This window comes from Rhinolophus hipposideros (assembly GCF_964194185.1).
Source record: "Rhinolophus hipposideros genome assembly, chromosome: 10".
NCBI lineage: Eukaryota > Metazoa > Chordata > Mammalia > Chiroptera > Rhinolophidae > Rhinolophus > Rhinolophus hipposideros.
In genome coordinates, this window is record NC_138056.1 from 6,859,137 (window position 1) to 6,870,741 (window position 11,605).

At 60.2% G+C, this 11,605-nt stretch overlaps 1 protein-coding gene across 3 annotated transcripts; it reads right to left on the bottom strand.

Moving 5' to 3' along the window:
• Positions 1 to 3,024: 3,024 nt before the first annotated feature.
• On the bottom strand, positions 3,025 to 10,781 carry SLC22A12 (solute carrier family 22 member 12). 3 transcript variants are annotated; one of them, XR_013994159.1, is made up of 10 exons: positions 10,081 to 10,482; positions 9,263 to 9,366; positions 8,672 to 8,826; positions 8,426 to 8,594; positions 6,582 to 6,705; positions 6,282 to 6,397; positions 5,365 to 5,579; positions 4,821 to 4,904; positions 4,365 to 4,568; positions 3,025 to 3,828 (listed from the first exon to the last, which is right to left on the bottom strand). XR_013994159.1 is itself a non-coding variant. In XM_081062357.1 (10 exons), exons 1-10 carry the CDS (start codon positions 10,480 to 10,482, stop codon positions 3,765 to 3,767), a joined length of 1,662 nt encoding a protein of 553 aa, XP_080918483.1. In that variant the 5' UTR covers positions 10,483 to 10,781; the 3' UTR covers positions 3,027 to 3,764. The 3 variants fall into 3 exon arrangements, 2 of the variants coding, with proteins under 2 accessions (XP_080918483.1, XP_080918484.1); XM_081062357.1 differs by having other exon boundaries at positions 3,027 to 3,828; positions 4,796 to 4,904; positions 10,081 to 10,781; XM_081062358.1 differs by lacking the exon at positions 8,672 to 8,826 and having other exon boundaries at positions 3,027 to 3,828; positions 4,796 to 4,904; positions 10,081 to 10,537.
• Positions 10,782 to 11,605: the final 824 nt, after the last annotated feature.

Consider the following 11,605-nt stretch of genomic DNA (forward strand, 5'->3'; position numbering starts at 1 on the left):
TCCCTAGGAAAACACCCAGTCTTAACAGTCACGTGACAAATTCATCTTTCATGGAGACACAAACCAGGTGCATGGGTCCAGGCACACAGAGACGGCTCCATATTTTTTAAGTCTCAGTTGCCAGGAGCAGAATTTGCAAGGGGTTTGTAGGCGAGGAGCTAAGTGTGTGGGCATCCTCGAGAGGGCAGAGTGGGGGTGGCTCTGCATTTCCCAGGTAGCAGTGGAGTATGGCAACATCACTGGACATAGGAGATGTGACTCAGCCATGCTTTTGTCACTCAGATCTCCGCCTTCTGCTTGGAGCTCGCCTCCCCCCAGGCTCTGCTTTTTCATGCCCTTGGCTCTCCATCGCCCTTCACTGCCCAATTCAGCTTCCTGAGCTTCTGTTCACGGGGGCTCTGCTGCTGGCCAGGTCATTCTCATGGCATTTTCCAGTTCATAAGCCTGGCCTATGTTTAGGCCTGGACACTTCCCGGGCCCTTGGGCTCGATGCCTGCAGGAGCTCCACCCATCTCCCCCTCCTTCCCTCCATCCTAGGATGAAGCTTTTGTCTTGGGACCCTCCCCACACTCCCCATGGGGTGTGCCTCCAGAGGCCCTTGAGAGTTCTCCAGAGTCCTATCAAGGGTAGGAGAGCAGGTCCTCCCCCAGCTTCCTGGGATGTGAATTTCCATGAACTTGTCCTCTCCTTGCCCTCCTGAACCAGCCACCTCGGGATGGGAGAGGCTCTGGTCCCCATTTCCCCACGGCTTACAGTCTTGGAGCCTGAGGTTGGCATCGCTGAGGTCAGCTCTCACGCCCTGTAAAAGCCTGGTGAAGGCCCTGACTTGGGGCAGGCTTGCCAAGACAGCCTGTCCCTGTGCGGGCAATGGCCTTGCCCCTGGGTCCTCTGCTGCTGCTCTCTCTGTCCAAGGTATGGAGACTAATCTCAGGTTTCCCTGCACCATCCCCACTAGCCAAAGAAAATAAAGACAGGCAGGCAGGGGTTCTTTGGTGTCAAGAAGGGAAGAAACATCCTTACTCCAGAAATTTCTAGAATGGCCCTGAACCGTCTGTCAGAGTAGGAGGCTAGTGCAGGAGTTGGAAGGACAGGCCCCAGTCCTGCTCACTGACATGACTATGTGGGACTGCGTGTTTTTCTCTGCATAAGGAGGCTAAGAGCTCCTGTCACTCAAAGGCTTGGTTGTAAGAGGAAGGATTCCTGGACTCTGCTATTGACTCAGTTTACCTATCTGTAAGAGATGGTCACCTTGGTCTCACTCCTTTGTCCTGTGCATCTGATGTTGAACTTCACACCTGGGCTCTTGGGGTCTGGCTGGTCTGGCACTGACCGCCCCCCCTCCCCAGGAGAGTTCAAACAGCACCTGGGGGTGGCTGAAATTCCAGGCACTCCCTCCTTGATAGTTGGTACTTGTAGGGGGTGTGTTGGGAGATTCCCCTGGGCGACCAAGGACAGGGTTTGGAGAAGATTGCAGTGAAATCCATCTGATGCCTTTGACCTTGAAGGCTTGCCCTGGCCATGCAAGCCCCCAGGGGAGGGAACACCAGTGCCGGGGCTCTTCTGGGGGCTATCCCCCTCCTGGAGGTGGATATGGAGTCTGTGGGGCCCAGTACTGCCCCTCCCCACTTACACCCCTGGGCTGGAGGCAGGAGATTTGGCAGACTAGGCCCCGAGCCACTTTCCTGCCCTCGCTGCCCAAGCCCATGGGTGGATGGGCTTAAGGGGTGGTTAATGGGTTCTTCTTTCCCATGCCCAATCCCCTTGTCTCCTTCATTGCGGGGTTTCCAGCCGCTTCTGAGGTCAGGTGGCATCACCCCGGTGGAATGCAGGCCTGTGGCTGCCGCAGAGGGAGGCTCCTTCTCCCTTCATAGGGCGCCCACTGTGATGGCACTCACTCCCTGGCTGCCCCAGAGGGGAAGGGCTCTGGGTCCTTCCAGCTTCCAGGCCCTGTTGAGTTAAACGAGGGGTGACTTGTGGGAAGCAGCTAGGCCCTAGGTCCTGGAAGATTGTGACCACCTGGAAGATCCAGGAGCAAGACCCTCTGAATATGGATGGACAGCCCTGACCACTTGGTGAGCTGGAGGACACCCCAGGGGAGAGGAGGAGCCATCTTTCAGTCATTGGGTTCTGGTTTCTGGAAGATTCTGGACACCCTCAGGTCCCGAGAATGCTGAGCAAGGGTAGGAAAGGCAGCTAAGGCGCAGAGGGGCAGCAGGTAGACAAATCCAGGGTGGGCTGGGACAACTTGGGTCTTGGGGGAGGCCATAGGCAGACAACTAAAGGACACCCCCCCAGAGGCCCAGGGGCTGCAGCTCATCAGACCAGGGAGTGATCCCATCTCCCGGGGACAAAGCTACGTTTTGTTTTCCCATTAATCTTTGTGTGTGTGTGTGGGGGGGTGGAGGCAACCCTCTGCTGAGGTGCCTGGAAACAGTGACACAGGCCCAGGTGGCCCAGGGACCACCTGAGCACAGCTGGTGGGGACCCCACTGGGCAGCAGATGGCTTCTGCCTGCACCCACGTTTATTAGTCGGGGTAGGGAGCTCTGGGACCTCCCCCTTTCTGCCTGAGTCCTTACACCCATAAGTGATGCCAGTGGATCCTGCAGCATTCTGGCTGGTTCTGAGAGGAAGACCTCTGCTCTTGAGAAGTATCCCCGGACGCCCAGATTGTGAGGTGAGGCCTGATGGTAGGCTGGAGGTATTGTGGCCAGAGCTGGGCTCTGGAGACCTAAGGCCAGGATTTGACTCCTATTTCTGCCCCTTCCTTGCTGTGTATCATGGGAAGTTAGTTTCTCTGAGCCTTAGTTTTCCTATCTGTAAAATGGGGCAACATCTACCTCAAAGGGTTCAAGAAAAGATGAAATGAAATGATGCCCTGAGGTGCCCAGCGTTGTGCCTGCCCTACAACAGTCTGGAAAGGGCAGCCACGCAGGCGGGCACTGAGGGTAGGAAAGCTGGCCTGGGAAAGGGCCACCCAGCGAGGAGCCCTCACCAGGTAGACCCTGGGCTCATCACTGAGTCGGTGAGGGGAAGTCATTTGTTCCTTTATTCACTCTCTTATCGCCCCCCCACTGATGCCCTTCCACTTGGTTGTGTGGGAGCTGCGGACACCCTCTGGGAACACCCTCTGGGAATGCACAGGCTGGTGGGGGTGGGAGACAGTGTATGGCTGAGGCCATGGGTTAGGGTTTCAGTAGAACCTTGGGCTGGGCCCTGGGTCCTTGGAATGAGGATATTGGCCTGGGTCTGGGAGGCTGAATGGGAGTTTGTCAAGTAGAGAAGGTGGTTGGGGGGTCTTAGGCAGAAGGCATGGCTGGCGGGCTGGGCTGTGTGGCTGGAGTGTGGAGACGAGGGGGGTGGGCCCAGGGCCACCTTTCTGGTGAAACAGGAGCAGATTCCATCACTTGTGCAGAGTCCTTGGTCTGGAGAGGTTTTGACCATGGGTGATGGTCAGCCTGAGCCTGGTGGCCGTGAGCTGAGGAGGAGGCCATGGGGTCGACAGGCTGGCCCCTCCCCTGGGCCTGGTCCCTGATCCTCTTTGCAGCCATGAGGGAGGGTCAGATGATGCTTCACTGGGCAGCCTCCTGCCAATCACACCATCCTTTGCCCCTTCTGTCCTGAAGGTGGCTCCTCAGACAGTGAGAGGCAGGGCTCGGCTGGAGGGGCAGCCCCCGGGCCCTCTGGAAATCAAGGTCTGCTGGCCTGTCTTCTGCAGAGGACAAGAGGCTCCTGCCACAGTCTCACTGTAGGCTCCCAGGAGGCCTAAAGCTGCGTGGATTTCAGGACAGAGCGCTCCTGGGTACCATGTGTTGCCTTCTTTACTGCCCTGTTCAGGAAAGACACGGAGGGGATGCGTGTCCCAGGTGCAGAGTGACTCTGACCTCTGACCTGTATCCATCCTGAGGACTCAGAAGATACTGCTCTCAGGGACCCAGGACTGAGCTCCCTGAGCACATGATGAGGGTGGGTGGGCAGTGACAGCCTCGACAGATATCTAGGGCCTTTACTAGTAGAGTCTGGGGCCAGTGAGGACCCCCCAACAATGGCCATCACACTGTCAGCTCTCTCCCTTACAAAGGGCTACACTTCCTTCCCCTTGACCTCTCTCAAGGTGGAGTTGGGGGCAGCTGGGTTATTTGGTGAAAAGTGGTGGAAAGAAGATCAGGGGACAAAATCTACACTGTCAGCGGGGAGACCCAGCCCACTCTCCCAAAGATGTGCTGTGTGGCTCTCAGCCAATCCTATCCTTCTCTGGGACTCTGCTCCTCCTTCTGTCCAGTGATGAGAGTGGGTGGCTAGACCTGTCCCGTTCCAGTGTTCTCTAGAGGGAGGAGATGTTGGTCCCAGGGCTGGTCCACTCACTGGTTCTGCACATCTTGGATGGTGTCCGGCAGCGGCAGGTTCTGGGTCTCGGGCAGCAGCAGCGCAGCCAGGCCACTCAGCACTGGCACTGCCCCATACATCAGCAGGGGCAGTGAGGGGCTATGTACACCCAGCAGCCGGACCAGAGGTCCCAGGATGCCTCCCGCTCGGGCTGACATCTGGCCCAGCCCCACTGCGGTCATCCTGCCGGCACAGAGGCACCTATGAGAGGCCACTCTGCCCACTCTGGCCTAGCCCTGCGCTGCGCAGGGAGGCACAGGGGGTCAGGCTGGGCCGGGATGTACTTGGGCAGCCCTGAGACCGCGTGGAAAAGAGACACAGGTGCGAGCATCCAGGTGTGGGGAAGGCCACGCCCAGCCCGCCCTCCCAGCCCCCGGCACCTCCGTCCTTGGGCCCAGGCACAGCCTCACCTGAGCACGGTGGGGAAGAGCTCACCAGTGTAGATGGTGATGCAGATGAAGGCAGCTCCCACCCCACAGAGCCCCAGTATGGCCAGGGCTGCACGCAGGGACCCCATCTCTGTGGACAGAGACTGCTGAGCGGGGGTGGTGGCGGGGGCCCCAGGATCACGTGGGGGCTCTCTCTTCAAAGGTCTGGGAGTCACCTCCACTCAGGTGTACCCACACCCTCCACATGCACCAGGTCCTAAGTGACCTCATGGCCACATTCTCTGTCCCCCAATCTGCTCTGCACTCAGACATCTAGAAGCAGACCCTGGGGGTCCTCCTTGACACCCCCCGTCCATTTCCCTGCCCCCATAATCCATCACTGCGTTATTATCTCCACGGTTATTCACCATGCTGCCCCCTCCACTACGGCCCTCTCCCACAGGGCCACCACCATCTCTCCCAGATACCCCTGCAGCCTCCTTCCTAATGGCCCCTGCCCCAGCCCAGGACCCTCTGAGGACGGGGCCGGGGGTCTCTGCTCCTGGCTCAGCCCATCCTCCCCCAGCCATGTGCCCAGGTCTGCGGCTCACCGAGGGGCACCAGCGTGTTGGCCAGGATGCAGAGCCCAGCCAGCACCAGCGATGAGGCCTGCATGGGCCTGCGGCCCAGACGGCTCAGCAGCAGCAGCGTGCTGATCTTGGCTGGAATGTCAAAGGCCCCCAAGAGGACCAGGAGCAGGAAGATGTTGCTGCCCAGGGCCTGCAGGTCCAGGGCCAGGCCGAAGAAGGTGAAGCCAAAGGCAAACCTGGGGGTGGGACAAGTCGAGTCAGGCTGGGGCGTGGGTTGCTTCTGGGCTTGTTTGTTCTCAGACTCATTTCCGACCCCCTTCTGCTGGCTCTGTATGGCAGAGGGTGGTCTCTGTAGACTACATTTCCCAGGTTCCCTCGCCAATGCTGCTCCTCATTGGGTTTGGTCCATAGGAGGCTCTGGTGGGAGGCTGGAGGCGGGGCCAGGGGAGAAGCTGGGGTATTCTCCCCTCCTCTCCCTGAGTGCCATGTCTGGCAGTGGCTATGTCCCCTCCACAGCTCCAAGTCCCACGGAGTAGGTCCTCCCTCTGAGGCCCCGCCGGTTCGGGTCTTTGCTGGGTGGCCCTGGCTCCTGTGCTCTGATAATGTATCTTTCTCCTCCCTGGTCCCTCCAAACAAGGGTGGATGTGCCTTTCTGTCGTTGAACTCTCTGACTGCCTCGTTCTACTGGGCTCTTCAGCTCTCCCAGCACCTTTGTCATGTATCCTCCTTATTAATCTCTTCTGTGGACTCAGCTGCCTGAGCTCATCTGGCCTGGGCCGTTTCCTTGGAGAGATCAGTGCTGCAGGTCTTATCCTGGAGGCACTCCCAGCCCAGTGGGACCAACGAGAGTCAGCAGAGGCCCTGGTTGGATGCCAGCTAGTGCCCTGATGCTAGGTTCCCTGGGGCCCAGGTGGGATGGGGGTTGAAGGGGCATCTACCAGCACGGAATGGAGACACAGGTCCGGAGGCCCAGTCCAGGTGTGCAAAACAGGGTGCCTAGGCTGGCGGGAACCTGCTTCACACTCAGCTCCTCCTGCATGGCTGAGAGCAAGACCTTTGGGACGGGGGGGGGGGGCGGTATTGGACACTGTCAGCACTGGGGGCTCCAGGCAGGCCCTCCTCCCCAAGACTCTTATCCTAGGGGTTCAGGACCCTTGGTCAGCCTCCCAAGGGCCCCGTGCAAGGTCAGAGAGAGGGCCTGAGGGTCCAGCCCCGGGGGAAAGCCAGCCCTGCCTCACCTCGGTGGTCAGTGTGTCCCCTACTGCCCTCTTCCCATTGATGGCAGCCACTCTCTGCAGCTCCTGCAGGCCCCGCTCCAGCCTGCCCGTGACGAGAAGCCATCGTGCTGACTCTGCCAGCCACCTAGAGCAGGGGGTGGAGGGAGGAGGGTGTGTGTGGGGGGTCACACTGCCGTGGCCCTCAGGGCCTGGCTCCAGTGGGTGGCCCAGGGCCTGGCTTGAATTAGCCTCACTGTACCTCTTTCCCAAGGGGGAGGCCTCACTGGTACCCACAGACCCTGGGCTCAGGGTGGTGATATCAGTGGGTGGGCAGAGAAGGGTGCTGTGATGAGTGGCAGCCACACCATCTCAGCCACCCTCCTTCCCCAGCAGGCCTCCCTTCCTCCCTCCTCCTGCCTCCCTCCCTTAGGTTGGGGTTGGGGTCCCTGTTCTCCCCTTCCTGCCCCCTTCCCGACCCCATGGCCCTTCCCCTGCATCACCTGGAAGCCAGGTCTGGGTGGGCCTGGTGCAGTAAGCGCACCCCTCACCCCCGCCAGTGGCTACCGGAGCATAGTCTTGCAAACCGACCACAGGCTACAAGCCTGCCACCAGGGTCCTTCCTCTACTGTCTGGTACTGCCCAGAGGTCACACGGTCCCTACTGTTTACCTCCAGGCCTGTACCTTCCTGCCTGAGCAGGCTCCTCTCCTGGTGCCCCTTCCTGCAAACAGCTTTACACCTGCCTGGAGGGCTCAGGCCTGGATCAGGGTCCTGACATCACAGCCCCTCCCCACCTGCACCGACTCAGTCAACAGTTGACATCTCTGCCAGACTGGCCCCACAGCCCTTGCCTCAACTTTGGCCCTGTTGTCCAAGCCAGGATGACAGCAGCTCCCTCTTGAGTGCCAGTTGGCCACACACCCCCCCAGGACCCCCTTTCCATGGCAGGACCCAGACTCTAACGGCCCTCAGCATAAGGTTCAGGCCTCCTGCACTGTCTGCCCAGCCGACTGACCCCCCTGTGTTGCCCACCCCTCTACCCCCAGGCCTTTGCTTGTGCAAGTTCCCCAGCCAGGTATGCTTTCCATTTCCGAGAGCAGCCACAGTGTGGGGTGCCTGCTCCACACCCACCGGGGCCCTGAGCCTCTGGGGATGGAGGGAGGAATCAAGGTGCCTGTTAGAAGTAGAGTGACAAAAGCCAGTGACCTGCTGGACTGGGGTGAGGGGACGGTGAGGGAGAGGGTGTCATGGCAATTCTGACTCCAGTATCTGGTGGGTGGGGGCTGCTGTCCACGCTGGGGGGAGCCTTGGGGAGGAGCTGTGTAAAAAGACGTTACATTTTGGTGTTGCGACACTAATCGTGGAGATGTCACACAGGCGTTTGGAAACAGCAGACTGATGGCCAGGGAGAGGCAGAACTAGAGAGGGAATTCAGGGTCTGCAGCATTTGGAGGAAGAGCTGTGGGCACAGGTGAGGCTGCCTGGGGAGGGCACGACAGGTACCAGTCACGTGCTACAAGGGCCCAGCACGGTGGGAGGAGAGAGATGGCCACAGGATCACAGTGGGTGACTGACAGGGAGGGACGGGGAGGGAGAAGGGTGAGCAAGGGAGAAGGAGCACCTAAGAGGAGCAGGGGAAGGAGACGAAGGAGACAAATCCTGGACAACTGAGCCCTGGGTTGGAGTAGGTGAACATCGAGGGCTTGTGGCCGCCAACTCTGCCATCCTACGACTCCCCTGCTGCCCTGTGCCCCTGGCTGCCTGCGCCCCCAGCCCTCGGCCCCCAGGGGGAGGAGAGTCTCCTATTCCCCTGGGTGGAGGGTAGGCAGGGTCTCCTCCTCTGAGGGGGATGGGAGCGGCACCTACCAGGAGTACACAAAGCAGAGGAAGAAGGGGGCAGAGACTGACAGCTGCAGCAGCGTCCAGTCGCGCACACCGTAGGCCACTGCGGCCAACAGGACCTGGCCGAAGCTGAAGCCCAGGGCGTTGAAAGTCATCACCAAGGCTCGGGCTTGTGCTGACGTCCACTCCACCACTGCAAGGAGACGACATAGGTCATTCCAGGAGCCTTTGAGAGCCTCCCCTGCATGGCCCCGGGTCAGGGGGACCTACGGAGAGTACTGGTGTTCATCATGATGCCCGCGATGGCAAAGGCCGCCAGAAAACGGAAGAGGCAGTACACGGGGAAGGTGGGGGCAAAGGCAGTCGCTGTGCCCCACACGGCCAACTGCAGGTAGCTCCAGGTCAGCACCAGCTTGCGCCCAAACCTGCGACACACACCGGGAGGGTGGCCAGGTCCACGGTGGGCCGCAGGGTTCTGGACCACCGGAGCCCACCCTCTGTCTGCTGTGCAGAGGTGCATGCTAAAGTGACCCCTGGGGCCAGACCCACATCCTTCATCCACGGAGGTCCCGTGAGCACAGGTGCACAAAGACACTCTGGGCAGGAAATGAGTTCCCCGTCTGCGGGAGCGTCCAAGCAGCAGCTGCAGGCAGGCATGTGGCTGAGCAGGTTGCAGCAGTGAGTGTTTGATAAGAGCATGCCCCTCCACAACCCCAGAGGAGAGACGGTGAAACCAAGGCCCAGAGAGGGCACGAGCTTTGCTCAGCAGCACAGCCAGAGGGTGTGAGGAAGGGCACCCACACACAAGCATCTAGCGGTGCAGTGAGGGCAATGGGGCCTGCCTGCACTAGGGGTACGCACTTGTCAGAGGTTTGGCCGCACACGGCGGCTCCCACCAGGATCCCAGCCAGGAAGATGGACTGGGCCATGGGCTTCAGGGCCTGAGAGTCACACACCAGGTCCCACTGGTAGGAGAGATGGGAGGAGCTGAGCTCAGGAGGTTGGAGGGGGAAGGGGAGAAAGCCCAGGTGGGAGGGGGCAGAGGACCTAGAGAGGAAGGCCCCAGGCAGCTGAGTGTGGGTGCTGACCTGGTGAACTCGACCTCTAAGGTCATAGGGCAGGGCCCTGTGGGACAGCAAGGGCTGTCACCCCCTGCCTAATCCCCTTCATTGCTCCCTGTTGCCTCAGGTGAAGGGTCAAGCCCTCGGTGGCCTCATCTGCCCTCCCCAAGCTGGCACCTCCTCCCACCTCCCTCCGGTTCTTTACAAAGAGGCCCTTCCCGCTTGCTGGGATGGGCGCCCTTCCTACTTTCCCAGATTTGTCTGATGCCTCCAGGAATCCAATGAATCTTCTGAGTGGAACTGAGCCCACACGTGGAGACGGCTGCTGGAGCCACCGCTATCAGGTGACAGCAGGGCCAGCCTGGGTGTCCAGGGCGCCTACTCAGTGCCGCCTGCCCCTCTACCAGCACAGGACCTCTTCAGGCTGTTTCCTGCCACCACCCCCTCTGTAGGGCGATGTGGCTGAGGAGGGGCCGGCTGGAAGCTCCCCTGAGAGTGGGGAGACCTGCACCGGGGTCCCTCCTGGGAGTGGGCCATTTGGAGTCCAGCCAACTAGGAGCAGTGACTTTGGCCTCTGAGGTGGCCAGACTCGGGGAGGTTGTCAGGAGAGGCCCTTACCTCGGCCACGATGGTGGAGGTGAAGGTGCTGTGGTCGTAGACCCAGCCATCCACACATGGCTCCGTGGCGGCCTCACTCCAGTTGGTGGCCGTGGTGTTAGGGTCCAGGAACTGCCACTGTGGATGGCGGAAGCGGCGGCACTGGTGGGGCTCATGGTCGGGACCCAGTGGGATGGACACGGCCAGGAGGGCCTCTGGGCCCAGGGCATCAGGGACACTGGCCTGGGCAGTGCTGTTGTCCAGGAGGGGCACCCAGCAGCGGTGGCTGGGCACGGCGGCCGAGAAGTTCTCCAGCATGTTGTGAGTAGTAAGCCACATAATGGGGGCCACCAAGGCCACCGTCTGCAGGACCTGGAACCTGCCCAGGCTGCCCACTTGGTCCAGGAGTTCAGAAAAGGCCATGGAGTCCCCCAAGGGCCCCTGGAAGAGCCCACGTCACAGAGGCCGGCTCAGGGCCAAGGGGCCAACGCCAGGAGCCTACCTCCTCCGTGGCAGCACAGGCTTCGCCAGCCAAGCAGCCTGGAGCATGGCAGCGGCCCCAGCTTCGCTGACTCGTGGAGGCCAGCAGCTGTCACTCAGGGTGGCTCCGACGGCGGGACCCTGTAGCCACGGGCATCTCCCCAGAGATGCAGCTGCCCTGGACCTCTGGGAGAAGCTGAATTTGAGAAGGGGGAAAAGTGGAGACTGAAGTCACGCAGACTGGAATTAAACTGTGACCAGGTGGCGTTTATAGAATAGGGGTTAGTCATCATTTCCTCAGTCAAAGTTTAACCCAGCTCTGAGGGAGGCACAAATGCAAAAGAAGAGCAGCACCTGCCCTACGTGGGCTGTAGGCCTGGCCAGGAGCAGCCTGGTCTCTGATGGCTGTGGGGGAGGCCTTGGCTCTCCCCTGGAACGCGTGCTGCTGCTGCTGCTACGCCCTGGTACCTCTGCCTGCCTCACTGGGGAGCCTCCTGATCTTGGGGCTGGTGTGAGCCTGGAGCGACATCCCGTGCACTGTGAAGACCTGTGCCATCCCGTGCACTGTGAAGACGCGCGCGCCATGAGTCACCGGCAGCCATCTGAACCCCATGCCTCCCAGCTAGCGTGGCCTCGCTCCCCGCCCTCACTTCTACTCATTTGCAGTCATTGATGCCTGTCCCCCCTTTGCTGTCTCCCTCTCCTGAGCTCTCTATGGGACTTTCCAATGTCACCAGACACCTTCTTCAGGCAGTGCCTCCAGCCTGGAATACTGTCTCTAGCCTCACCCTGGGATCACATCCTGCATGTACTACAAAAGCCTCCTCCTCCAGGGGGCTCTCCTTGCTTATTCGTGCCCCCTTCTCGCCTGGAAGTCAGCAGTGAGCCGATCTTCACACTGCTGGCACCCTTCTATTATTGTCCAGCTGGTCTCATTCCAGTTCCTGGGAGGGCAGGGGACCTTCTGTGGAACACCCGTGGAACCCAGCACCAACTCAGACAACAAACAGATGTTCCGTGAAAACTTGCTTCAGCTGGTTTTAAAAACAGCTTGTATTTTTTTCTC

Bases quoted from the DNA above. Each gene is read 5' to 3' on its own strand.
- SLC22A12 (XM_081062357.1), bottom strand. From the start codon at position 10,482: ATGGCCTTTTCTGAACTCCTGGACCAAGTGGGCAGCCTGGGCAGGTTC. The intron at 5,580-6,281 runs GTAGATGCCCCT...TCCCACCCCCAG, and splicing joins TGTGTCTCCATTCCGTGCTG to GTTTGCCTTTGGCTTCACCT. The intron at 4,569-4,795 runs GTGAGGCTGTGC...CTGTGCCGGCAG, and splicing joins CTCTTCCCCACCGTGCTCAG to GATGACCGCAGTGGGGCTGG.